The sequence below is a fragment of the Montipora foliosa genome, chromosome 8 (assembly GCF_036669935.1).
Source record: "Montipora foliosa isolate CH-2021 chromosome 8, ASM3666993v2, whole genome shotgun sequence".
Classification (NCBI taxonomy): domain Eukaryota; kingdom Metazoa; phylum Cnidaria; class Anthozoa; order Scleractinia; family Acroporidae; genus Montipora; species Montipora foliosa.
Window position 1 is genome coordinate 37,572,659 of NC_090876.1, and position 27,500 is coordinate 37,600,158.

The 27,500-nt window shown below is 42.9% G+C and overlaps 4 protein-coding genes across 4 annotated transcripts in view; 1 reads left to right on the forward strand and 3 right to left on the reverse strand.

The window, feature by feature from the left end:
* LOC137968773 (uncharacterized) overlaps positions 1 to 2,965 on the reverse strand; it is a 5,382-nt gene extending 2,417 nt beyond the window's left edge. The window contains exon 1 of the mRNA XM_068815264.1: positions 1 to 2,965. This exon is cut by the window's left edge and continues 2,417 nt beyond it. Coding sequence (XP_068671365.1) covers positions 1 to 2,965 — 2,965 coding nt within the window.
* A 1,076-nt stretch (positions 2,966 to 4,041) lies between these two features.
* On the reverse strand, positions 4,042 to 5,618 carry LOC137967989 (cytoplasmic 60S subunit biogenesis factor ZNF622-like). Its single transcript, XM_068814604.1, has one exon. It carries the CDS (start codon positions 5,467 to 5,469, stop codon positions 4,315 to 4,317), a length of 1,155 nt encoding a protein of 384 aa, XP_068670705.1. The 5' UTR covers positions 5,470 to 5,618; the 3' UTR covers positions 4,042 to 4,314.
* Positions 5,619 to 5,655: 37 nt separating this feature from the next.
* LOC137967991 (SWI/SNF-related matrix-associated actin-dependent regulator of chromatin subfamily A-like protein 1) overlaps positions 5,656 to 27,500 on the forward strand; it is a 25,020-nt gene continuing 3,175 nt past the window's right edge. The window contains exons 1-16 of the mRNA XM_068814606.1: positions 5,656 to 6,491; positions 9,623 to 9,673; positions 15,813 to 15,996; positions 16,375 to 16,525; positions 17,803 to 17,964; positions 18,732 to 18,797; positions 19,501 to 19,641; positions 19,758 to 19,837; positions 21,048 to 21,099; positions 22,152 to 22,223; positions 22,671 to 22,741; positions 22,949 to 23,048; positions 23,359 to 23,482; positions 24,627 to 24,685; positions 26,601 to 26,701; positions 27,282 to 27,366. Coding sequence (XP_068670707.1) covers positions 5,774 to 6,491; positions 9,623 to 9,673; positions 15,813 to 15,996; positions 16,375 to 16,525; positions 17,803 to 17,964; positions 18,732 to 18,797; positions 19,501 to 19,641; positions 19,758 to 19,837; positions 21,048 to 21,099; positions 22,152 to 22,223; positions 22,671 to 22,741; positions 22,949 to 23,048; positions 23,359 to 23,482; positions 24,627 to 24,685; positions 26,601 to 26,701; positions 27,282 to 27,366 — 2,217 coding nt within the window. The 5' untranslated portion in view covers positions 5,656 to 5,773. The remainder of the gene's footprint in view (positions 6,492 to 9,622; positions 9,674 to 15,812; positions 15,997 to 16,374; positions 16,526 to 17,802; positions 17,965 to 18,731; positions 18,798 to 19,500; positions 19,642 to 19,757; positions 19,838 to 21,047; positions 21,100 to 22,151; positions 22,224 to 22,670; positions 22,742 to 22,948; positions 23,049 to 23,358; positions 23,483 to 24,626; positions 24,686 to 26,600; positions 26,702 to 27,281; positions 27,367 to 27,500) is intronic.
* On the reverse strand, positions 11,222 to 13,265 carry LOC137967992 (uncharacterized). Its single transcript, XM_068814607.1, has 2 exons — positions 12,555 to 13,265; positions 11,222 to 12,360 (listed from the first exon to the last, which is right to left on the reverse strand). The coding sequence occupies exons 1-2, from the start codon at positions 13,263 to 13,265 to the stop codon at positions 11,323 to 11,325; spliced, it is 1,749 nt and encodes a 582-aa protein (XP_068670708.1). The 3' UTR covers positions 11,222 to 11,322.

Here is a 27,500-nt window from a genome sequence, read left to right on the forward strand (position 1 = left end):
ACAGTGTGCCCAAGATTCTGGTTTCTCTGTTTCCTCTGTTTCCCACCAGACTCTTGGCGTACGTCTCTTCTCCTTCTGTCACTTTCTCAACTGAATTTAATTGTTCCACGTTACTGTGCCATTTGTGTAGGGTAAAACCGCCCTCTGACATTATATTGGAAGCCTCTTCTTTAAATGTAGCCGCGTCTTCTTCCACATCGCCTCCCCCTTGAATGTCATCGACATAGGTGTCTTCTAAAAGCGCCTGCGCTGTGGCCTTGAACGTTTCGTTGTAACCCTTAATGTGCTTCTGTAGAGTCGCCCCAAGAATGTATGGACTTGACGTGGCTCCGAATATCACTCGCGTAAAACGGTACTCCGCTATGTTTCTGTCCGTTAGGTTGTCGTACCATAGGACCCGCTGTGCATCTCTATCTTGTTCGTGTACCCGAATTTGGAGGAACGCTTTCTGAATGTCTCCGGTAACACAGTGTTTCCGCATCCGGTTCCGGAGAAGAATGTCAAACAGGAGAGGCTGTAGTGGCCGTCCAGTCTCCAAACAATCATTGAGAGAGGGGGTCTGCGTGTCGGCCCTTGATGAACAATCGTAGACAATTCTCATCTTGGTCGTTTCTGCTTGCTCTCGAATGACTGCCTGGTGGGGAATGTAGTGCACTACCTCGCCCGTTTGATGAGGGGGTACAGGTTCCATAATTCCAGCGGCCACTTGTTCCTGCATTATTTGATCATAGTCCTCCAGCTTCCCCATTCTCTCCAGCTTCCTGATTGTACTGTTCAGTCGAGCCACTGACAATTTCTTGTTACTCGGAAGTGGTACATGATCCTCCTTCCATGGCAACCTTGTTTCATAGAAGCCCCCTTGCGTTATATTGAGCTGCTGGAGAAAATCTTCGTGGATGCTCTTGTTCTTTGTTGACCTTGTATCTTTGAGCCCTAAAACGTCCAGCGAACACAGCTTCTCGAACTCTTCTTGACCGGTTGTGAGGAGGAATTGCTTCTCTGCTGTGACACTTTCTGTCACCGGTCGACGTCCATAGACAGTCCAACCAAGCATAGTGAATTCCGCGCCTGGATCTTTATTAGGATCCACCCCAAGGATCAATGGTTCTGTAGTACGAACCCGCTGGTAATCTGCTGCCCCCAGAATGATATGGACTGGCAGAGTGTCGCTTCTTGTCGCTTCCTCACTAAAGGTTAATCTCCTGAATCTGCCGCACTGTTTCTTTAGGGCCTTGATGTTTGGATTAGGCAGGTGTGTCAGTACGTGTTTTTCGGCGTTAATACATTCGACGTCAATTGAAAACCCTTCTACAGCAAGTGAATGTACGGTAACACAGTATACTTCTACGATTTTCCGCATAGTCCCATACATCTGTTCTATGCAGCGTTGCTCTTTCCTCGAAGGTTTCAAGTTGAGTTTGGTTATCACATCTGTGCACAAGTAGGAACTCCCGGCGCCCGAATCAAACATCACACGCACTTCCTCTTCCCCAATTTTTGCTAGTACTGTCGGGTGAAGTGTACTCGCGTGGTTCATTAGCGCACTCATACTTTTCTCAACTCTTGGATTATGAAATTGATCAAGTGTAGATTTTTCTTGGTCGCATATGGAGGTGTGATGTTTCCTGTTACAGTTTTTGCATCCTCTTGATTTGCATTGCGTCACGCCATGACCTCCACCAGTGCAGTTCCAGCACAATCCACTCTTTTGTAATATAGCTCGTCTGGCGGCTATGTCAAGTACTTTCGTACAGTTAAGGCTGTTATGCTCTTGAGAATTGCAGTACACGCAATTAGGTTTGCGGCCTGTCTTTCCCCCATTGTTACCGAAAAGCAGCTTTTCCTTTTCTTTTATCCACGGGCGGTGCTTGAAATCTTCCGTTTTCCTTTTGTTGTCTTCGCTGTCTCTCAAGGGGTTTCTCTCCACGTACCTCCGTAAGTTCTCCACGAGTTGTTCCAACCCCCATTCCTCCCAGCCGTCATCCCTTTGAACAAGTATTTCTCGCACCGGACCCAGCTTATCCATTAGCGTATACACCATACTTTGAGCAGACGCTAGCTTCTTCATTGTATTAAGGGTGCGTACTACTCTTGAGAGCCTGTTATAGAAATCGTGAATGATCGCGATCTTGTGAATGTTAAATATGACCGGAAGTTCTTCCATCTCTTTTATGAGCGCCTTGTGGACTTTGATATCCTTTCCATATGTTTCCTCTAAAATCCGCTTCGCTTCGCCGTATCCATCCTCTGTGTGCGGCAGCCCGAGGATGTCTTCTTTTGGCTTGCCTTTTACTAGCTCCAGAAGATAATTGAACTTACTTATTTCTGAAATCGCGGAGCCATCCACTTCGACCGTAAATTGATTCCAGAACCGCAACCAATCTTTGTAATCTCCGGAAAAGGGCGTTATTGTGTATTTCTGTAATTTCACTGATTGCGGCGCAGTTGTGTTTTTCCCGGCTTTCGCTTCTTCCATACGTTGTAACTGACTCTCTGTAATTTCCTTTTCAAATTCCAGCTTTTTTCTGTACCACTCTTCTTCTCTTTGGTTTTGAAGAAAAATAGCCTCCTCAATCTCCTTTTGTTGATGCAATTTGAGCTTCGTCTGCTCTTCGTTCACCTTGTGTTGAATATACAATTGCTTCTCAAGTTCCAATTCTGTTTCTTTACGTGCGATTTCCTCCATTTTACCCTTTATTTGGGCGCGTACTTTTCTGAATGGTGAAATGTCCTCTTTGTGATCCATTGTCCATTGTTTAATGTACTCCAAGTCTTTGTCCGTCTCCATCAAGTAATCGGCGGTCGCATCCTTTGATTTTTCCAAACGTTTAATCAATTCTCCAATTTGTTCGTACGCCCCAGAAATATCCTCTGCATTTCCACTCGCTAAAATTTCCTCGATTTCGTCAAGTTTTAACTTCGCTACTTCCAGCTGTTTCCTAAATTTGTCCTCCGTTTGAGCCATGCTGAAGTGAACAATAATTTTCCACTCACTGCAACGTGTGTTGATTTTAGTACGAAGAAATAACCTTGTGATCCTGTTAAGTCCTAGTTCGTCCTGGCAGGGTCGCCACCTTTCAGTGTGGGGAATCTAATTGCTGGCCCCAATTCCCTGTGACACTGAAGACTCGCGTTGTAGAAAAAACATATTTAATACCTATAAAACCCTAGAATGTCTAACAATCAACCGAACAGATCACTCGCTCCCGACCTATGTGCTCTCAAAAATCACATGATTCGAAATTCGATAGTTAAATCACTTGGCAACATGAAAAAATAAGAGTAACGATTTCTCAAAACTGTAAAAACAACACGTCACGCAATCAAAACATTTCTTACACTCTAGAAATGTTGACATTTTATCCTTTGCAATAATAGTGTTACTAAAATACCAATCTCAGTTCATTTAATACTGAGTGGACAAAATTTACTTTCTGAACAAACTAGCCTGACTCAAGTGAAGGCTGTCCACTATTGCACTGCCAGAGCAATGATCTTCAGAATCGAGTTATACGGAATTACACACATTATGCCATTAACATGTATGCAATTTTAACACTTGTTTTTGTGAAGTAGCCAAAGTTTAAAAAATGGCAAGATGGCTTGAGGGGATGTAGGCAATATTAAAATTTGCAAAATCATTCGGCTAACTGCACTATAGCCTCCCATGCAGACATTCTAAGGGCTTCGTCATGCATTCCTCCCCCACAAACGTCTACTGAAACGAAAAACCACTTTCGCTCACCGACTGTTAGCCCTCTATTTAAATAAACGCATCAGCATTGACCAGAAATTGTGTTGTACATAGCCAATCACATGCTCCGAAAGAATGCCAGACAAAACACAAGTTCATCCAAAACTGGAAAACGGCCTCTGATTGGTCCGTAATCCACAAACGAAAGTGGGTAACTGCCCAAACATCTATTTGAAATGTGACTTTTCTGGTTCTGCCCAATATCAAAAGGAAATACAACACTGCATGTCCTTTTAGTGACAGAGTACCTCCTTGATTACATGTAGATTATTGAGATGATTAGCTGGTACAAGGAGATTTTCTTTATTAAAGGCTATCGCTATTAAGTGGACAGAACCACTTCAAGTGTTACTTCTACATTGTTGTCATCATCATGATGATTAGATTATGACAAAACAGTTTTACTTTCAATGTTCTGTCAACAAAGTGGCTTGCTTTTGTGGTACTATTGATACACAGAAAGTAGTACATTGTACAAGTACTCAAACAGATTCAAAATGGAAACCTATATTCCATTCCTTGAGCTCTCAAAATTTTAAGCATGTTTTTGAACTGGCTGCCTAAAAATCTATCTGAGATCTAAAATACTTTTGCAGTTTGTTGGCTTTCACAGATACATCTACAGTTCGTTTTGCCTGCTTTGTGCACTTCTGCCTGATATCTCTTACTTTCTGTCGAGAAGCACATCCAATGGTGCCTTGCCAACCAAGAGCTCTATAATCAGCCATGATATTTCGGATCACTTTAGAATGATGACGTCTTTCAGGAGGGATATTCTGCTTGAAGATGTGGCGTAAACTCCGATGGCCGGCCTTAGCACCCGATGGTAAGCAAAGTTCAAGTGTTTTTTCACTGACTGCAAGGGCATCATCTCTCACTTCAACTTCCTCACTCTGATTTTCTTCATCTGAATTGTAATCAGGGTAACTACTGGTGAAATCATAAAAGTCAGCATATTCCAGAATTGCATCTCCATCGTATTTGATTTTTGTATGACCTTTGTCGACCATGTGACACTGAGCTGCTTCAATAGAGTAAAAGTTCTTCCCTTTGTCATTACAGTAAAGACACATGTTACCCAGTCCAACCTTTTCACCCAAATACTCCATCAGCCCTTTTAGATCTACAACAAATTCAAGGTCTGGGATAAAGAAGCTATGGTAGTGTGTCATGTGCTTCAGATTTTCCTCTAAGCTATCACTGTGATGTACACAGAACAGACAGTCTTCCACGTCAAGTGTGCCTTCTTCAATGTCTTCATCGTCCTCAGTATCGTCAATGTCATCATCATCATCGCCATCGTCATTATGATGGTTGGGCGATGACAAAGCACTTTTACGTTTGACGTTCTGTTGCTGAAATGGCTTGCCTTTTTCCTTGGTCGTCGAAACGATCACACTCTCTTCTTTCTTGATTTTGTTAGCTTCCATTTCTTTGTGCCTCTTTGAGCTCAAATGGTTACTGTGAGCATTTTCCGAACAGAAAGTTTTCCCACACAAGTGGCAGTGCATCGTCGTCGATTTCGTTTGATGCTGGGCTTCAAGTTCTGCTTTTTGCGCCAAGACTTTTTGCTGAAACACTTCTGCAGTCACAGGCGGCATTTCTGCGACTTTCCTCTTGAGATTATAACGATGCCAGTCAGTTTTGTAATGGCGACGTTGTATTTCACCGTCCGCGAAAGACACTCGACATGTGATGCAAGTAAACAACGGCATTTCACAAAGCTTTGATGGCCCTAAAAATCAAATATTAACCTTCTCTAAAATAAGAATTCTTCGCACTGGCTGTAAACTAAACCAAACTTCGTTATTTTTCGCGATTCACTGAAACCCTTTCTTGCAACTTTCACGTTGCATGTGCAATGTTCAAACTTGAAATGGTTGTTGGGTAATTTTTTAATGATTTCTTATGTGGTCAGCGGTCAATCTAGTCATGGCGGCGATTTCGAAGCACAGGTCAACTAAATGCCTGAAATTGCTGCCAATTATAACGCGTTAGATTCTAAATTGCATAGCATCCATGTCTTCCGGAGGCTTAACAGAAGAACAAAAAAAGAGGATTGCAGAGAATCGCCGAAAAGCTCTCGAGAAACGAGCCGCTCTCTTGAGTCAACGACAGCGGCAGACAACTTCAAGTGCATCGTCAGCGACTTCCAGGGAGAAAACGGGCAAATTTATCAACGGTTTTGCAGTCTCAGCCCCCCAGAACGGACATGCATTGCTTCCTTCGAGCGCAGGGAACACGTCTATGCCTCAAACATGGCATTCAACTGGAAATAACGCAAACTCACGGTCGGACATGGGCCAAACGAAAGGCAACGTGAACATGTCAACAAATACTGGTGGTTATGCTAAAGATTCACTGATCGACCCCAGTGCGAAATCACAAGGATCATCGGGTGCTGTTTCGTCAATAAATAAAACCTCGAGCAACCCATGTTCATTAAATTCGTTTCAAAGCACCTTGTCCAAATTTTGTCGTAATCAGAATGATCCCTCATTAACTGTTTTAAAGAATTCTAAAACTTTAAATCCTCCTTCAACAAGTGCGTCAAACGCGGTAAATAGTGGAGCAGGACCTTCAAAGATAGGTGGTTCGTCTAGCTCGAATGTTAGGAAACCTGAAAAGGAAGTGAAGGGAAGCTGTGTGTTGATTAGCAGGGAAAGGTTTGCTGTTGTGGTACCTTACCAACCACAGCTCATTGGGATTTTTAAAACAATAGCAAGTAGGAAATATGGTAAGTATATTTCTAGTTGTGTGCTTAGTTACCTGGCCTTTGAATCAAAGTGAGGCTGGAGTTGAATCCTGTTTCGACGGTATTCATAAATGGCGGCTAAGTATGTACTCTTTTCTCTTTATGCTAATCATCTGCATTGGCCTCGTTAGCAGGAACAAAATTCAAAAGAATTTTTGCTCCAAGGTGAGGCGAGTGAGGATGAGTAGCACAAAGACAAAAAAATAATTTCTTGGTCACCATTTATGAGTATGGTCTATTTTATTGTACTTTTTTCTTAATGTTAAAGGGAAGCCTGAACTTCAGTGGGATTCAAGTGTGTGTACCATTATCATTATTGAGCTGTCAAGCAAACTAAGGGCTTGTCTTTTTATGATTTGGTAATAAACCTTAATTGACTCAGGGCAGATCGACCACAATTCTCTAGCTAAACAAGGTCATGTCCGTTTCATTAACCCATTGACCCAGAGGTCGTAAAATATGCGAGTCAACTAGCCATGTAAGTCAACATGCAAGCTATGTAAGTCAGCTTGCGAGCCAGTTGAGTTAACATGTGAGCTCCGCAGTTATTTAAAGCTAACCGTTTTGAAATGGGTGGATAGATCACTTAAATAAATACTGTTTATCAGCACTATTTGAAATGGGTGCTTAGACTTCAAATGCGAAACTCACATGATTCGCATGTCTTGCAGGCTCTCAGTTTGTCAAGACCCACCGACCCGTGGGAGTGAGGCTTACCAGATTTTACTCTGTCTAAAGCCAGACTATTTTATGTCACAAATTAATTTGCATTGCTGTTTTCAAGAGCTATCTCAATGCAAATTAATTTGTGACGTCAACCCGGTATCGAACCCATACCCCTTCATTGCTCAGTTATTGATCAAAGTATGACCACTTTTCCCGTCTTTCAAATCCAATAACATGGTGAAATTTTCAATCAAAAGGTTCTGAACACAACACAATAATAATAATGATAATAATTATTTAATCACGTAAAACACACAGGAGCCGGAGGCTTGTAACATGTACGTGAACTAAAAATACAACAGAAAATTTATCAAACTATTTACAAGATAAAATTTATCAATACAATTTATAAATATTCTAGAAACCACCAACAATCTATCAGTACAAATATACGATAAACACTTAATGTAAAAGCTACAAAAATCTAATGGCCCATATTGGCCCGTAGGGCAGGCTTGAAAGAAAGGAGGTCTTGCCTCCCTCACATTTACTTGGATGCCATTCCATAATCTAGCGCAAATGTATTTGGGACGATTTCGGAGAAGAAATAAAACTTGTGGAAAAGTGTGTTTAGGTGATAGGCACTTTAATGATGTTTATAAAAACTGAGCATGCAATAACAATAACGATAATTATAATAATTATTATTCTTATTATAACCCTGGACCTAATTGCCTCCTGAAGGCCATTTTGATGGAAGTATGGTCAACACTAACCATTGGTTAAGGATAATTACAACTAATACCAACTGCCAGTGGGTTTGCTGAGGTTCAAAGTTAGATGATTGAGGGTTGGAACTGAGTATTAGAAGACTGAACACCGGAACAAAACGACTTTGTCCACACCCTCTCTCTCCAAGGAGTGACACTTCTAGAATTACTTTAGGAGCAGGCGTAGCTTGGTTGGTTAGTGCATGGCTTTCGGAGCAAGAGGTTCCCAACTCGATCATCAGTTATTTCAATATCTGTCTCAAATTTCCTCCAATCGGTGTAGCTACATGTATAACTTTAAATATCCATGTAATGGAGCACTAACAGATGGAGGGGGGAGGGGGGGGGGGGGGGGAAAGGGTGCACCGTTGGCTTTCATTGATACCAGCCTCATAAGTTGAAGGAACTAGAGATGTTAAACAAAGTTATTTTTCTTTTACCTGTCTAATGTTAGGTGATTTCACTAGGCAATGGGGAGCAGCTTAGGGGCACAAAGATTAACAATAATTTAATGTCCGACGTCCGCTCAACAGCTATGACCTCTCCAACCCTTTCCCTCAAAGGAATGACCTTTGTTTTGCATCAAAGATTATTATACTCTTCAGTTTGGAACAGCTTAGACTCTTCAGTGGGTAGCAGCTTTGCGGCAAAAGGGTTTGTGTCCTTAACCATGTTGGCTACATGTTTTGCTTGGGTTAATGGGAGGCTTTATTTTATGACTAGCTCCGGGAGCAACCAAGGTGAACCAAATCTGGCACTGTGATTGGCTACCCAAGCACGCAAGATGGAGCTATCTTGCCTGCTCAGGATTTCTTGCTTGGTCCTGGAGAATCAAAGATCCAAGATCGTTTTTTGGTGCTTTATCCTGTATTATAATAAATCCTTTACTGACCTTGTAGCTTGTTTATGGAACTCGCGTAAACACACAGAAAAAAAAACTTGGCCAAGATCCATCCATCTTGACCTCACGCTTGGTCAATAACCCATACTTTAATATTCATGTACTTTTAGTGTTAGATGATGAGTTTTTTGGTTGGGGTAGTGATCAGGTCTAGAACTGCGTGTAGGTAGACTGACCACCTCGATGAAAAACTTATAAGTTTTGTAATCTGAACATTACCCATAGACTCATTGGCAAAATGATGGCGAATTCTGTTCTCCAAACTTACCGTAGATAGATAAATTTACTCTAGGTCAAAAACTGATTTTGTTGATCAGAGGTGGTTTAGGATGGGAGCGGTTATGGACAATTTGTTCGGGTAAGATTGGACACTCTCAAGATTGTTGAATTTTTAGACTGAAGCTAAATCTTTTTGGTGGCAATTAGGTATTGATCTGAAATTCAGTGATGAGATCTCAAGATTGTTATCAATTAATTTATTATGACTGGGCCTGGGAGCTTTCAATATTTTTGGCACTAGCTAATTTCAATTTTCCGTCTACATTGTTATTAATATATTCTTTTTGGTTGGTTTTCTTTTTGGGTCCCAGATAGTATTGAACTTGTGCAATACCTAAATAGATGAAAGAGGTTGTATGCAGCTTTGTGACAATGACTGATTAATATAATAATATTATTTTGTTTCATCCAAGTGAGTGAGTCCTGACGGAAAAAAACTGTTGAGATTTCTGTCATTAATAATTTCTGAGTTTAATTAATTATGCTGTTTATTGTAGATGCAAAAGCACTGCAGTGGGACTTTTCTCTAGACGACTATGTCAAACTCAGTAAGTTAAAATTATATTGCTCTTTCACGGGAAACTCTGTGCCTGACTCTTTGTGAAAATTGTGTGGATCCTTAAACATCGGGCAGACTCAGCTTATCATATGGGTCAGAAGCTTGTGACCTTATTTAGCTTTTAACTCTGCTTCATAGCTGGGGTTTTTTAAGTTTAAAAATTTCCCTCTCGTACAGCTTTGATCTTGTTTTTGTCGATATTTGGGCATAAAATTGGTGTCATAAAATCCCCAGCTTTGTTCCAAGGAAAATAGTTGCAAGTTACAGGCTTCAAGGTCATTGCATGTGCTTCTGATGGGTTTATAGTCCTTATCCAAAAAGACTTGGAAGTCTTTGAGGAGAAATATCAATTAAAATAGCTCCGGTAGATGTTGTAACGACATGATACCAAGGGAGCGAGCCATATCCAACGGCCAAAGGTCCCTTGGGTGATTTCTTCTCTTTCAACTTTCCAACATCTTTTTGGATCCTTGCTGTTCCCAATAACCTGTTTTCTGAAACAATCCCATCCAATGGTAATCCCCAGCTTGTCAAGCTATATATCCAATCTTTTGCTTAGTGCTCCAATGATGGACACCAACAACTACTGGTATAACCATTATTATTATTATTATTATTATTAGTAGTAGTAGTAGTAGTAGTAGTAGTATTATTGTTAAACTCATCGCCAATGGACGAGCTTGGAGATGGTGCCTGCCAAAGTGGGCGGCGATTCCAGGGCGAGCAACGAGGCTTGAGCCACAGGCCATGAGCAGAGCACACAGGCCTCCACGGCAACTCTGCGAGCGGCCACCACCCACCAGGCACCGTCACACTGACCAAGTCAGTGGAGATACTTACCAACCCTATACTTACCGAATCCACCAATGAGGGAGGGAAGGGAAGGGGAAAAAAGCAGAACAACTGAACGCTTGCTGCTTGAAACAAACAGCACCTCACACAGCAGAAACGACCAGCACGTGCGAATCGAGAAACCCTGTATGTCACCTCAATGCGCCTGATTCCCGGACCACCGCTGACCAGCATTGGCTTGATTTTAACTTAGCCTAAATTACATTTAGCCACATTTAAACTCATCGCCAATGGACGAGCTTGGAGATGGTGCCTGCCAAAGTGGGCGGCGATTCCGGGGCGAGCAACGAGGCTTGAGCCACAGGCCATGAGCAGAGCACACAGGCCTCCACGGCAACTCTGCGAGCGGCCACCACCCAAAGACCACCCCCAAGGGTGCTTGGAAGGCGAAGGGGCCGCGAACAGGGATGACGTGGAACCTGCGCCACCACCCAAACTCACACAAGCACCCACCCCCAGCTCAAGACACGACACTGGACGACACTTACCCGAGTACCGTGAAGCTGATCATGAAATAAGACTGAGAGGTCTGCTAACCGAGGCAAGGTGAAAAGGAGGCACTAAAGCAAGGTCCGCCACAGCTCCTCCGGCCACGAGGCATGAAGAAGGTTCTGCCTGATGTAGGAACTGAACCTGGAAATTGCCAAGGACTTCCCGATTGATTAAAGGAGTCCTGGCCAGACACTGCAGGCAGGCGCAAGCAAGCCACAAGCGACCCTAAAGAACGGAAGAGGACTGGTCCGCTTGATTTCCTGCAATCCGCATGAATTCCCACGTATACCTGGGTCACGAGCCAACTGAGCCAGACGCGAGATGAGAAGAGAGGGAAGCCAATGACTCGGATGGAGTGCGAATGTACGACTGGTAACCTGAACTACACCAACGACCCAAGGCCTGAATAAGGTGATCGGGGATGCCGTTGCGAGCTGCCACCGTGGCCGCACCAATGCGAAAACTGTGACTGGAGAAATTGCCCGACACACCTGCTCCAGCAAGGATTTCTCTGAGACGAGCAGTGAGGACAGCGCGAGTTAGGGGCCGACCATCCTGGAAAAGAAAGAGAGGGCCATCCGAGTTCCCTCTCACAGCCAAATAGGCCAAAACAGCTTGAAGGGCGCACAGAGGAAAGCGTCCCCGGCCAATGTGGACAAAGCAGCCTCTCCGAAAAGGGTCAGTCTTGGAGGCTTTAATCCGCACGTGCAGGCAGGAAGGATTGGCGTCAGAGTCTACCGAAATGTCACCGACACTTAAGTGGAGTGCCGGGGTGAAACTAGCCAAATTAGGAACAGTAAATTCAGCAGATCGGAGGAAGCCGAAATATGCTAGGTTGCAGGCGGCCCAAAACATGCAGTGGTCAAAAATAGATAAATCCAAAGACCTAAAGATGATCATCAAAATGTGATCCGTAATAGGAAGGCGCTGAGCCTCAGGGGAACCTTGGGTCCGTTTGATCCCACAAAGAACCCGCTGCAAACGTAGACAGTTCGCCAGAGGGTCTGGGAAGCCTTCTTCGATATGCAGGGCATGAACTGCTGAAAGGTAAACTTTGATCGAAGAGTGCTGAACCGATCCCGCCAGAAAAGTGGCAAAGAGGCACAATGTCCATTCATCGGTGGGGCACGGGGAGCCACTGGGATGCAACTTGCCCAAATGCGCACAGAAGTTGACAAATTTCCTCTGGCCAGATGCGTAAGATCTCCGGGTGGAGTCAGCCAAACCATGGGCTAACAGGAACTGGCACTGCCGCTCTAATGAGAGCCGATCAATTCTTCCAGGAGATGAGGTGGAATGGAAACTGGAAGCGACTGAGCCTGGGGTGCTAACCTCCGGAACTCCTGCCAATGAAAGCGGGACAAAGCGTCAGCAATGCAATTATGAACCCCCGGAACATGCTGAGAGGCAAAGGAGAAATTGAAACGAGCCGCTGAGGCGAGAAGATGGCGAAGCAAGCGCATTAACACGGGAATCCTGGATGTTCTAGAGTTGAGGATATAAACATTGTCGGTGCGAAACAGAACATGGCGCCTGGCGAAGTGGGGCCCCCAAACATGAGCGGCAATGATAATCGGGAACAACTCTTTATAGGCGATAGAGTGAGAGGCTTGAGAAGAAACCCATGCGCCGCTGAACCACTCCCCATTGAAGTAAGCACCAAAGCCAAGGGAACTGGATGCGTCCGATGTAACTTCGAGGTCAGGGGTGGCCGACATGCCGGGAAACAACCAAAAATAGACGCCATGCCAAGAGGACAAAAACTGAAGCCACCACTGAAGATCCAGGTGAAATTCAGAATTCAGGCGGATTGGATGGTCCGGTTTACGAAAACACTGGAGCAGATTGATCATACGACGCAGGAAGGTACGACCGGGCCACACGACCTTGGCGGCATGATGTAAGTGGCCAATGAGGGACTCCAGTTCGCGCCGAGTACACCAGCGACGATTCCGCCACGACTGCAGCAGCACCTGTAAAGCAAGGAGCTTGTCCGAGGGGAGGCAGGCCACCTGAGCCACTGAGTCTAACTCAATGCCCAAAACAACTAAACGCGTGGACGGGCCAATGCACTTATCCGGGTGGAGTGGAAGTCTGAAGGAGCGGCAAACAGCTATGGAAGTGGCTAAGTTCTCGGCACATTGGTTAGTATCCGGCGGTCCTGCAGTAATAAAATCGTCTAAATAATGTAACAGCGCAGAAACATTGTGTGTATGTAGGAGAATCCACTCCACCATGTCCGCCACAGAATTGAAAATATAAGGAGCAGAGCGGAGGCCAAATGGTAACGCTAAATCAACATAATAGTGCTTCTGCCATCTCATACCCAAGAGATATCAATCAGATCGATGGACAGCTATGTTGCGGTAGGCTGCCTCAACATCGAATTTAGCAATCAGGGCACCTAAGCCATAGCTTGAGATCATACGAATGATCTGATCAACCGTGATGTATTGCATGGTAAACTCGTCAGGGTCAATGCCATCATTAACACTAAGCCCACCGGGGGATGACAGGTCCACGATGAGCCTCCACTTGCCTGGTTGACCCTTTTTAGGGATAACTCCAAAGCTGCTAACATGCAAATGAGGGAAAGGTGGGGAGGAAAAAGGTCCTGCAACCCTCCCAAGGGAGACCTCGTTAGCCAAGTAGCGGTCAACGACCTCGGAGTGTGGATTAGCAGAGGCCTTGTTTGACTTAGCTGATTTTAATTTCTTGGAATGCTGAAATCCCAGGCAAAAGCCATTCCTGAGGCCGTCCAAGACAAAGGCGACAAGATGTTGGTCCGGATGTTGGGACAACTTGGCAGCGAACACTTCAGGCTTTAGAGGGCTAACCACGGACACTGGGGGCAAGGGGTTGGAGACTGGAAGGAAACAGAATGAGAGATGGTAATTCCCCGCTAACGACCCTACCCCCCCCCCCCCTCCCCCTCCTGAAGTAAGGGCAGCAACACAGCAACAGTGAGAAAAGTTTAATTCAACAAGCCCAGAGCACAGCAGGGGCAAGCAAAGAAAACCGTGAAAAATTCTAATGAAACTGAACAATCGATAAAGCATGCAGTATAAAGAAGTCTGCCTGCCATAAGGTGAAAAACTCAATACAAAAAAGACATGAACTAGAACAAAACGAAAGGCCACAAATAAGGCGCGAGGAAAAAAAAAAAAAACCACTAACTACATAATGAACGAAGTACGCCCAACATGTTCTAAAGTTCTGAGAAGGGGAAAACTTCTTGGAGCCAATCGTTACTGACACCGTGCTTTTTGGCCAGCTGAGGCACTAAATGCCGGAGACCGAGATCTGCGCCTGACAGAACTCTCCTGCTTACATTCTGGTCTAGAACTGCATGATACGGAACGATGGGCGCCGCCACACGTGCTGCAACGATGATAATAGCGGCAAATCGTATAAGGGGCGGTGCACCTTCCCTTTTTCCAGGACATACAAGGGATCCTCAAAGAGCTGGAACCCACTGGTTCAGAGGAATCCGGCGACGTGCCGAGGTTGGGGCTGCGAGGAGAAGCACCACCGGCGTGAAAAGTGAAGAGCTGTGCGTTCATGGTCGACCAATCGGCCAACCAAGTCGCCGCAGCGTGTTCGCGAAAAGCTTTATCGTAAGCAAGCCAAACCCGTCCGCTAAACTGGCGAGAAATCCGCAAGATTAATAACTTGTACAACGTTAAATCTTTCCAACGATGAGGGAAAAACGACGTTAGGACAAGCGAGTACACCGTGAAGGCTTCCGTCCAAGTGGTGATATCCTCGATACGCCGACGAGGTTTCTTCGGGGGAGCTGATAAAACCAAACGCCCATCGAGCATTAACTGAGGCTCGGTCTCTGAGCTGACCAAATTCGCCGCTAAAAGTTCCGACAAGTCAACGAATTTTCCGCCACAGATTTGCGTAACGAGCTTGGCAGGAACGGGAGAGTAGCCCGGGCCCACGACGAACGGCTGATCCGCCAACGAGTTCACAATAGACAGCGGTGCAATGGATGGCGGCAATTGAGCAGAAACGCCACTTAAAGCCTGCCCCGAAGACGAGACGATTGCCGGGACCGGAGCGTTAAAAGTAGATACAAAAGTAGGTACGACAAGAGGAGAAAGCCTACCTGAGGTCGACGAGCTTGAAAGGGAAGGCGGAAAGCCCGTTCCAGCGGCGAAAAACGTCGAAGCTAAACCGCCCAACGATGCAGATGAAGAACTGGCGCCAGGACAGGAGACGGGATCCGCAATCGCTGGTCCTGGTTGCCTTTGCGAAGCCTGAACAGCCGACTGAACAGCCTGATTAATGAGAGACACCAGATCAGGTGAAAGAACAGCAGTTGAGGCCGTCGGAAGTGGATTTGCCGAAGCCGGAACGCTCACCAGTGGCGAGGAAACAACAACAGACTCACTGGACTGCGAAGACACAAATGAAGACATACCGCTTGTGTTCGTACTGGAGACCGGCGCTGATGGAGCACTGAGAGAAGAGAGAGCCGCTGCTAAGCTGTTGTTGGTTTGCCGGGCGGTCATAACTGCGAGGACGACGGAAAGACGAAAAAAGCGGAACAACTGAACGCTTGCTGCTTGAAACAAACAGCACCTCACACAGCAGAAACGACCAGCACGTGCGAATCGAGAAACCCCGTATGTCACCTCAATGCGCCTGATTCCCGGACCACCGCTGACCAGCATTGGCTTGATTTTAACTTAGCCTAAATTACATTTAGCCACATTTAAATTGTTATTATTATTGTCATTATCATTATCATTGTCAATTTTACCTCATTTTCACAGTGCAAGCAGTAAAGTCATTACCTGCACATGTGATCGTGGAGGGATTGCCTAAAGCTGTCATTTCAACATTTCTGAAAACTACACCAGGCATTTTGAAAGAAATGCCAACCGATGAGATCAACTTAAACTCAGTTGATTTTAAGCTTGTTGATGCATTGATGCCATTTCAGCGACATGGAGTGAGGTGACCAACATTTTTTTCTGTTTGGAGTTTCCTGCATACATTGGGCATAAGGTGTTTGCTGAAAAGAGGGATTTGAATGACCAGTGAGAGCAGTTTCATGAGGCAAACCAATTTTGAGACAAACCATGGGATTCCCTTGTCTTAGACAGTACTCCATTCAAGAACAAATCTTCAAATAAGCTGATGAATAGCCTATTTGCTGGCTATAGGCTTTCTATCACTAGAGTTTGATAAACTGATAACATTATTAAACATCAGAATCACAATGTCTCTAATGTGGGTTGAACGGTCTAAAAAAATGCAAGAAGGAATTTTGCCATCAGGTGATCATATAAATTGCATGTATTTCTACAGCAGTGATAATTCCTTCTCATTTAGTTTTAGTATTCGTCATGATGGTCGTGTTCTGATAGCTGACGATATGGGCCTGGGTAAGACAATCCAAGCCATGTGTGTTGCATGTTATTATCGACCTGAGTGGCCTCTTCTTGTCATTACACCATCCTCACTTCGGATAACATGGCAACAGGTCAGTTTACTGCCAGTGTTTTGAAAGGCATGGAATGATGAGCACAAGATTTATGCTCATTAAAAATAATATTTGTGGAAATTACTTGATCATAAATTTAAATAGCTTGTTATTTTCCTACCAGATAGAAAATTCTTTTTTCTCAGTTTTTCAATTATCATAATAGCCATGTATATAAAAAAACTTTCAATTTGGACATCAACTGACAAAAAATCTATTAAACCCTTTCTTAATTCCAATAATACAAGTACTGGTAGTTTGTCACAACTGTCAATAAAATAATCTGAATACTGTGTTTAAATGACAGACACCATCAACCTGCCATCAAATTCCAGTATAATCTCCAAATTAAGATCAATACTCTGATCAGTTCCAAAAAAGAAAAAAGAAGGATCATGTGCCTCTATCAGGACTGGTTGATGGATAAGTATCACAAACAAAGAAAGTGGGCAAAGTAGAAAAGGCTTTCTAGTTGGCCACTGACATAGTGAAATAAATGATGGCAGTACATTTTATTAGAAATTTAATTTACTGTAAGTCAAGTAAACTAAACCTACTTAGGGACAACAACAGGATATTCTACCAGCAAGAATTTGTAATTTGGAATTTTGTTGTGAAATTTAAGGGAACAGATTCCCAAATCTTTGATGCAAGAAATTGAAATTTAGGCAGTTGCCAAAATTAGTGGATACTTGCCTAGGTATAGAAATTGAGACTGCTAGAAAATTTTGTATCATATTGTGATGTTCGATGCCAGAGTGAGGGCATTCTAGAACACATCCTGGATGCTTTGAGCATAGACCTAACCTCTAACCGCTAACTCAATGTTGTACCCAATTCAAACCCTTTGGGAATAAAACGTTTTGTTCCAGGTATTTCCATATCATTTACATATGAATGCTACATTATCATGCAAATACAACACACAAAGAATCTTAATCCCGGGAGATTTGAATTGGGTACAACATTGAGTTAGCCGATTAGGTCTATTACTCCTTGTCTGAAATCCTTATCTTAAGACTTATCTTGAAGTAAAGCAACTTACATGTTTTAACCCTTTCACCGCTTAAGCATCCTAAACCGGCCATACATAGTTATTTTAGTATTTTACTCTGTTTAACACCAGAGCATTTTACTCATCAATGGGGAACCCCCAAGAGTCAATGGGTTAAACTTACATTGTATATACATTTTCTAGTTTAAGGAGTCTTCAAGACGTTTATAGCAAGGTACAGGTCAGGCTCTCTCAGTTGACTTATCACCTTGTTACTTCATAGGCATTTATGAAGTGGCTTCCCTCTGTGGACCCTGGTCACATCAATGTCATCCTGACAGGAAAGGACAGCCCAACAGCTGGTCTCATTAACATAATCAGTTATGACCTGTTGTCAAAATGTGTAGAGGAGGTGAAAAGGAAGCAATTCAGGGTCATTATAGTGGTAAGTTTTTTGCTTTGTGAGTTTTTCACAACGGACTTACCTGTGACTGAAAAAAAATTAAGGTGCAATGTCACGGTGATGTGTTACATTTTCCAGCAAGAACTTTAACAACTGCTACAAAGACTTTAAGATCCAGGAGAAGGTTACCTATAATGCAATATTTTTTATAACTCTTAATGGCCAGTTTTTCAAAATGATGTGAGAAATAATTACTCGAAAGACGGAAATTTGTAGTCTCGGTCAGTGTAATAGAGTCTTAAATAAACAAACTTGTAACCTGATTAATTTTTGCCTTTCACTAGTTTTGAGACATCTTTTACCATATTGATTCTACACAGTGATCTAATTGGTATGAGAACCCTTTTAATGCTGATCTTAGCAATATTATTTTGGACATTATTTTGTGACATTTAATTCTGACAACAACTTCTGTACCTGCCTCTCAAAAGAGTCGATGTTTGAAAAATAAACCTCTAAATTTATTTGTATTACTGCACTCCATATTACGGAGATATTAGCACTTATGCGTTACTCTTTAATCCGAGTTTAAATTAAGTCTACTACTACTACACTGACTTATTGGACTGTTAAGCAATACTTTCGCATGACTGCCTTGCCCTTTTTTATCTGCTTGAATTTAAACCTTTTAATAATTGTTTTGTACTCATCCCCTCATCCATCCATCTTTCATCTACCCTGGCCACTTGTGCTTTTATCTCTTTTCTCCATCCACCTTTTTCCTCTCTTCTGTTGTCATTCCATCACAGGATGAGTGTCATTTTATCAAGAATTATAAAGCTTCAAGAACTCAAGCTGCACTTCCCTTACTTAAGGTACCACAAAATTTTAATCAACACCAAGTCCTTGCTGTGAAATATACATCTACCAAGATCTTAGAATATACATCTACCAAGATCTTAGCCCACATGTAAATTTATTATACCCTCAGGAATATAACATCGAAACTCTCAATTTCTCTAAATTGTTGTAGTCAAATGCAGATGTGCTTGTAGTTCTAGCCTTTGCACTGGTGCTGCTTTGTTTTAGTTTTCTTTGTCTTGTTAAGGTTTTTTATGGTTTGTGTTCCAAATATATATTAACCGGTAATAAAAATAATGCTCCATAACCTTCTTGAATAATGCTTAATTGTCTGGAGACATAATTAACTTTTCTAAATGTAATTCTGTTTAAATTGGTTTTCAAACACAACGGGGAGCCTTGCCAAAATGAAACCAATTAAACCACAGGGTACAGCCTTAGGCTTGACTGACGCAATCACAATTGGCTCCAGAAAAAATGGGGTGGCAGGGTGACCAATAATGGACCCTTCTTCAAAATGGCGGCAACAGATTTGAATGAGTTAAATTGAACTGAATTAAAAACTGATGCCAGAAATAGGAAGAGCACATTTACTTTTAATTAGTAACCCTTACTTTGCTCTACCAAATGCTTTGAATAAGTAGTGTTATTCCTCAGTGTTGTAACTTATTTCAAACAACACATTACTTGTCAGTAATCCCTTCTTTAAATTCACAGGCAGCTACTCGTGTTATCTTGTTATCCGGGACCCCAGCTCTCTCGAGACCCTTGGAGCTGTATACTCAGATCTGTGCAGTTCAACCAGGATTGTTTCCAACGTTTCATCAATTTGGAATTCGTTACTGTGCTGGCCAGCAGGTACTGAAAAGCTCTTTGGGACTGTTTTGTTTTTTTCTAGTTAGAAGCTGAAGTGATTCCTTGTCATTTCTCACGTGTTAGTCAGTGTGCTAAATATGAAATAATGTTCTTTTCAGAATCGCTTTGGATGGGATTTCTCTGGGGCGTCCAATATGCAAGAACTTCAGCTCTTACTGGAAGAAAAGCTAATGATCAGGTAAAAATCCACATATAAACCAATAGAAGTTCTCTTTTCTGGTAGTCCGTCAATAGACCTGTCGGTGTTTTGGTCAGTCGACAGACTGGTCATCCAGCCCCTCAGTCTGCTAGAACGCTAGCCAGTGCTAGTGATTCATTATTCCAACTAGTCAATTACTTGGTAAGTTCACTTGTCATTGACTTAGAGCGCTTTCCTTTTGTCAGAAAGGCCGGCAAAGTTTGCAAAGAAAATGCAACAATTTGAAGCAGAACTTGCATGATACACTTGCACCGCGCACCGGTGGCTCAGGTGGTTGAGCATCGGGGTGTCATGCGGGAGGTCGTGGGTTGGGACCCCGGCCGGATCAACACTCAGGATCTTAAAATAACTGAGGAGAAAGTGCTACCTTTGTAATCTGCAAATGGTTAGACTTTCAAGTCTTATCGGATAAGGACTCTAAACCGTAGGCCCAGTCTCACAAGAAGTTCCCTGTGGGACGTTAAAGAACCCACACACTATTTGAGAAGAGTAGGGGATGAAGTCCCTGGTGTTGTGGCTGTCCAGTTCTCTCCAGCAGAAGTGGCCGGCTTGGCGCTGATGTTTCTAAAAAGGCTTGTGGTGTGTGAGGCCACCTCAGCAGAAACAGCCACATGTCAAAAAGGGACTTTGCCGACTGCTGGAATATGGTGATGTAGATGTAGATGATAATCTCGCAATCAATCAATCAATCAATCAATGATTAAGTCAGTCAGTCATTAAGATCGTTTTCTGTTGCAGTTAAAACCGTCGATTCCAATAGAACAGGACCTTAGTCATGCAGTAAGCCAGTCTGACGCAGTAAGCAAGTCAGGCACTTAGACGAAATGACTCATCAACCACTACTGAGAAACGCCTAAGTGAGAGCTCTTTTAAACAAATCAAACACTATCAAACTTGCGTGGTCCACGATATGACTTGTTTCTAAGTCATCAGCAAGTCTGTAAGTCAGTTATAATCAGTTGAGGGTTAGTCAGTCAGTCGCATGGTTGTTAAATGTATCAGTCAGACAGTGTTTGGTGGATCATAGAGTCAAACCGTCATTCAGCCAGTTGCTCGATCACTTGTAACTCTAACTAATCCTAGCAAACAACCAAGAAGTGAGAAAGCACTTTATCATGACGGGTTTACTTTTCCTTGGGCTTACATTCGATAGCACCCAGTTTTAAAGATTATTTTACATCTTTTGCAGGCGATTGAAGAAAGATGTTCTTTCACAGTTGCCTTCCAAGCGGCGACAAATGGTATTTTTATTACATGTAAATCATTGTAGAGCTGTTTTCAGTTGTCTGTCGAAAGGGGTTTTGCAGTACAACGCTTTGTAAGTAGCTGCTGTCACACCACAACAGGCAAAAGCTAAACCTTGTCGCTTGATGTAGCGACGTGCAAAAGGACAACTGAAAAATCAAGGTCCCAGGCAGGATTTCAATCTGAGGGGTGGTGAATGGTAAATGCGAGACTTTGCGAGACGGCGAGACCAGCGTTTTTCTTTGCGAGCCCGAGACATTTTGACTTTTTAGATTGCGAGACCGAGACTTCAAAGTGTTTGACACCTTCATATAAAAAACGAGACTGCGAGACGCACATAACCGCTCAAAAAACGAGACTGCGAGACCCGTGAAATTCGACTACAATTTTGCGAGACCCAGAGTTTTTGAAGAACCATTCGCCACCCCTAATCTGCGACCTCCGTAACACTGGTCAGATGGTCTCCCCATTGTGCTAGTAGAACACCTGGGGAAGCCAGGGACCCGTTTCTCGAAGGTCCCGAAACGTTACGGGCCATTTTCGGGTGTCGCATTTCCTTTTGTATCTCAAGAACGGAGAGGGTTTAAGTCGTCAAACTTCACAGTCCTTTTTCTTTTTGTTCCCTTGAAAGCATTTCAAAAGATGGGCTTTCCAAAACAAGGCAAGCGGTCGGCAGTTTCACAAATGGCTTTCGGGCCCGAAAGTTTTCGGGACTTTCGAGAAACGGGCCCCAGGTCTCTTTTTCACTCATCTACCACTTATAGTTTCATTTATACATTTGAGGACCGTGAGTGACGTTGTTGAGCCCGCGGACCAGTGGGGCACTTTGTCAATTAAAGAACCAAGATAAAGTATTTGAAACAATTTTGACGTTGGGCGATGCTCGTTTCTTCCTGAGAGTGCGTGTTATCGTTTTGTCGCCGAAATTTCTCTCTGTTTTTTTTGCTCGCGTCACTTAATCGAAAATGGCTTCTCTAAAAATTGCTAACTGTTTCTTTGTCAGCAACATAACTCATGCCGTGAACCTCTCCTCTTCGTTACCCTTTAGGTTTTGTTGGATCCATCACTCGTTAAAACCAAGACTCTGGAAAGAGCTGCTAAAGAAGTATCGAAAGCCAAGGTACTTTTTTCAAAAGGTTTATATCATGTCATTCTGCGCGCCACTGAAACGTGCTCAATTGAAGAAGCGTCTACGAGCGGGCAAGGGTTAAGAAAAAGCCATTCCGGTATGCTGTTTCAATAGAGTTGAAATGAAAACCTCATGATACAAGGCCATTTCTTTGTGTAACTGTATTACCCCAAGAGACTTGCGAAGTTCGCCTTATGATGACACGGGACATAATTGGAAGGCTAACAAGCTGGCCGACAGCGCGGTTCTGTGAAGCAGTAGTCTGTTTTACAAGTGCCTGCACAGGGTCTCCCATTACTCTTTTCACTTCCCTGTAACTTGAAATTAGATGTGTTGGGAAGGCAGGACCTTGTGATTGCGTCTGCTCTGCGGAAACTCCTAATCTTCTAAGCGCCCATTCTTCAGCCTGGTTCACGCGGTTATTACTCTTTCTTTCAGCAAAAAGAACAGCACGGAGCCCTACTCCATTACTTTTTCGAAACTTGTGCCAGTAAGATCCCAGCGGTCAGGTAAGCGCATGTTGTCTAACAGATGTTCGACGCAATGAGTCTCATATACTTGAGCGGTCACAAACTTTCAACTTTAAACAATGAAAAGATTTTCTGTCATGCAGCCTAGTTTGTTTTATGATTCACGATTTGTGTTTGAAGCTGGACACCTTGATTTTTCTGACAAGTTTCGGATATTTCGCTGACATTCTTTACTTTTATTTAAAGGGATTATATTTTAGACCTGCTGGAAGGTGGTCGAAAATTTCTGGTTTTTGCTCATCACAAAGGCATGTTGGACGCTATATGTACTTGCCTCACTCAGAAGGTAAGTCCATAGCTGCATAATAAAATGTGCCGTCTGATTCAAAATCGGATGAAAGGCCACGGATTAGGATCATTTGGGATGTTGTGCAACGAATACTTCGACAAAAACGAGAACGGTTTTCCCTCAGAAGCCAGGTACAATTTTGTTAAGTCGCGTACTCTGTCTTACATTCAGATTGGGGAAATTGTGGTTTGAACGATTTTGAGAGAGTAAAGGGTCTTCCAGGTTCTTGAAATTTTGTCTAACGCCTACCCGTGAAGTTCTCTGAGATCGTTAACCAATCTCTTTTCTTTTTGGTGTGCTTTCTTAGAAATATAGGTTCATTCGTATCGATGGCAACACACCCGCCGGTGTCAGACAGAGTCTGTGCGATCAATTTCAGAAGGATGAAGGTTGCTTGGTAGCCGTGCTGTCTATCACTGCTGCTAACACAGGTAAACTGCAGAAAGCCTCTGCGATCCAGAAATCGTTTCAAATTTTGAAAATTTCGAAAGCGCACGTGCTAAATTCAGGGTGATCCCTTAAATGGAAGTTGAGGCTCTTATATCGTTAACCGAATTCCCAGTGGACAAATTTGATCGGTGTGCCATCGACATCGATCTCGATCTCACCTCGCGCTCTGTTAGGATCTCTCTACCGCGCAAAGCTCTTGGCTCGCGCAAGAACTTCATTTGCACGCAACTGCTAATAATCAAAGCTCAATTTCCCACCAATTGTTTTTGTTCTTGAAAGAGGCAGTAATGCAGAAACGTCTGCTTGAATAGGGAGTTAAAGCGACTAGAAAGGCAGCGACGACAAAAACTTCGCGAAAGGAAAATGTCTACTTTTCTAGCGCTGGGGGACTAATTTGGGACACTGTAAACTGAAAAAATCAACAAATTTACGCAAATCAAATCAAGGTTTGCTTTTTGGGGAAAGAGGAAAAGCGGAATAGCCGGAGAAAAAACTTCCCGGAGCACAGTAAAGAACCAATAAACTCAACCCACATATGACAACGAATCTGGAATTGAACCTGGGCTTCACTGGTGCCCACTGCGCCATCCCTGCACCCCTAACAGAAATCTGCGATTGTCAATGTGAGTGAACTACGCAACGACTGCATGAATGAAGGGAATAGTTTCTAAAGAAACTGTGGTGCTGCGTCGGTGGGGAAGTAATATATACAAAAATTTGGTTTTATTATCGGAGTTGATAATGTAAATGGCCACCGTACAGAGATTCTAAAAGCTGACGTTTCGAGCTGAGCCCTTCTGACGTGAATCGCTCTGACGAAGGGCTAAGCCCACGCGAACGACGCTCGCACCCAGATCTCTGTTCCTTGTCGGCAAAATATTAATTTATGTCAATACCGATTATCACAAATTACATTTTTGTTCGTCCACCAGTATTTCGCTAGAGATTGGTTGCAAACTACTCAAAATATATCTTACCTTCGTTGACTAGAAATAATCCAAATTAGTCGTGGACAACAGATCATTGATTTGCAGCAAACCGCTAAAACCCGTATAAATTAACTATATCCGACGAGTACGTAGAATCCTCGCTGTACTGCACGTGTTTGGTACCTCTACTTCGTAGGTTTGACTCTTACCGAGGCCAACGCGGTCGTGTTTGCCGAGCTTTTCTGGAACCCCGGGGTGAGTCAATTATTTTATTTTTTTCACGAATAGAAAAATAGGCCATTTTCAATATTCAGCTTGATAGCGAGGCAGTGAGGACAAAAACAATAGAAACAAGTTGGAATGCATTAATGTGAAAAATATTTGCATATCATCCACTTTCCTTTGTCTTTGTCCTCTAAACCTCTCTTTCAAGCTGAATTTTAATATATCGAAAGTGGCCTATTTTCTATTTTCACATTCCCCATAATACACTTTAGCCCGGTTTGCACTACAGAAAGTTTTTAGCACGGCTCGGGTGAAATTGGCATGGGTCCCAAAAAAAAGGTTTGGCTCGGATAAAATTTGCGGTGTATGAAACCTCTCCGTAGCAAATTTCATCCGTGCCAAACCAAAATTTTTACCCGTTATTTAGTCCATCTATAGATAACCTTGTACTTGTAGTATGTCCTCAGTTCTCCCCGCCTCGATTAGTTTATAAGCTATTTGCGGGGGGAAAGAAATGTAATTATTTATTTCTAATTTTCAATAAATTTTGTCGTTTTGTCCGTGCTGGGACCTTCGGCGAGGTAGTCCGAGCACGGGTGAAAATGGTGCGGGTGCTGAGAAAATCGGCACGATTCGGATAGAACAAGTAGTGTTAACACTTTAACGGGCCAAATTTGAGCCTTAATTCATATAGGCTAGCGGTTTTTTTGCGTACGTTTCAAGATGGCTGCTCATTCTCCACCAAAATCAAGCGGACGTTCTTGATTATGATTGAACTGCGCATGTCTCCAAGAGAAGTTACGTGGGCCCAAAAATTTTGGCACGGTGTTTTTGGTACGGTAAAAATGGTGTAGTGTAAATAAAGTTTGCCGAGATCTTTTTTGGCACCCGTGCCAGTAGACTAATTTGGCTTACTCAATTTTGTATCCAATTCAAATCTTTTGGAAATAAAAAGTTTGTTCCAAGTATTTGCATATCATTTTAATGTGAATGCTTCATTGTATTAAATGAAAGGTGTTACAATTGAACCCACTGGGAACTCGGAAAAATCCGAGCCCCAGATGGGATTCGAACCCACGACCCTCCGTGATCTAGTACGGATGCTGTAACCACTGAGCTACTGGAGACTGTGGGGAGCAAGGGTGAAATGTGGGTATTTGACTCGAGCTACATCACGCAGCCACAGAGTCAAATATCGACTGACAGCATAGCTCATAACTGCATCGCGCAGTCACATTGAGAGCATCATTGAACGATGCGGCCAACCAATCGCCAAAGTGAGCGAATGTTTAACACATATATTAAATGAAAGGTGTTCCCAGTGGGTTCAATTGTAACACCTTTCATTTAATATATGTGTTAAACATTCTCTCACATTCGCTCACTTTGGTGGTTGGTTGGCCGCATCGTTCAATGATGCTGTCAATGTGACTGCGCGATGCACAGGTCTGGGAAATGTGTGCACGAGTCACTTACCTTTGATAAAAACGAAAACGGCTCAAAATAATGGCTTTAGTCCATGCGTTTCCTTTACTTTTTAAAACTCCTTTTCTTGTATCCGGCCTGTTTATGAACAAAGGCTTGGAATGGAGACAAATTTTTCTTACAACTCTAAACTTCGTAGGCGAAATAGACGCAATATATTAATGAAGTTAAACAATTTAGTTTTTTGCTCCGAGCACTTTCGCACAGTACTTCATAATAGGGCCTCGACTGCGCTATTATTGGTTGCGTTTGTTCAGGGAATGATTGACAGCTGAGAGTGCTCGTTTTCCTAAAATTTTGTCTTGATATAGTTTTGGTTCGAAATTTTGACGGAACTGAGATCGCTAATTATAATTATAAGAAAAGGAGAAGAAGAAAAATTATCGAATCACCAATTAAAGTATTAGTAGCTGATGTAGAATTTGTGAGATGGTTGATTTCATTTGTTTGTAAATGCCAGGCTCTTCTGCAGGCCGAGGATCGTGTTTATAGGATCGGCCAGAAGAATTCTGTCAACATTCATTACCTTGTAGCTAAAAAGACGGCAGATGACTACCTTTGGTGAGAAGATTTTTTTAACTGATTTTTTTGTGTGACCGCTTGGTCCCAGGATTGAACATTTTTTATTAAAGCCTTATACAAAATGTTTTGGGAAGGGCTGGATGCGGACACAGGAATCTTGGCCCCATTACAAGTGACCTTTTTTGACGAAGTTGACAAGATCTTTTTAGGTGTTAAAAATCTGAGGAGACCATGCAGGAACCAGGAGAAGCTGTCGAGGCATGTCAGCTAATTTGCTTCACATGCTGCCGTCTTGGCCTTTCCTGGACACTGACCATCTGTGACTTGTACCTGTGCGTGGCTTAAAACTGTTTCCAGTGTCTTATCATACCGTATTTACTCGATTAAAGGCCGCGGCGTTTATCCGACATCTTTCAGGGTAAATAATTTGTAAATATTACGTAAAACAGAAACATGTTTGAAGTCGTAATGTCTCATTTTCTTTCCTATGGAGAGTGTAATTCGCGAATAAACACCCAATCCTTCTGATTGGGTGCAGCGTTTTATTTGGCTTCTATCTGCCTCGTTTAATCGAGTAAGTACCGGTACTCATAATTTTCAATTGTCGTTTTTTTTGCAGGCCACTAATTCAGAATAAACTTGAAGTTTTAGGCAAAGCAGGGCTTTCCGAAGAGGAATTAGATGCTGACTGTACATTCTTCAAGGTTGGTACCCTCTTTACATTTTCAACATTACTTTCGATCTTCGTTGCCATTCTCTATTTTCGAATTCCCCATAATACACTTTGTTTGCCCCCCAAATTTTGCATAAACCATTGTTTTCAAATGCTCTTGGGAAT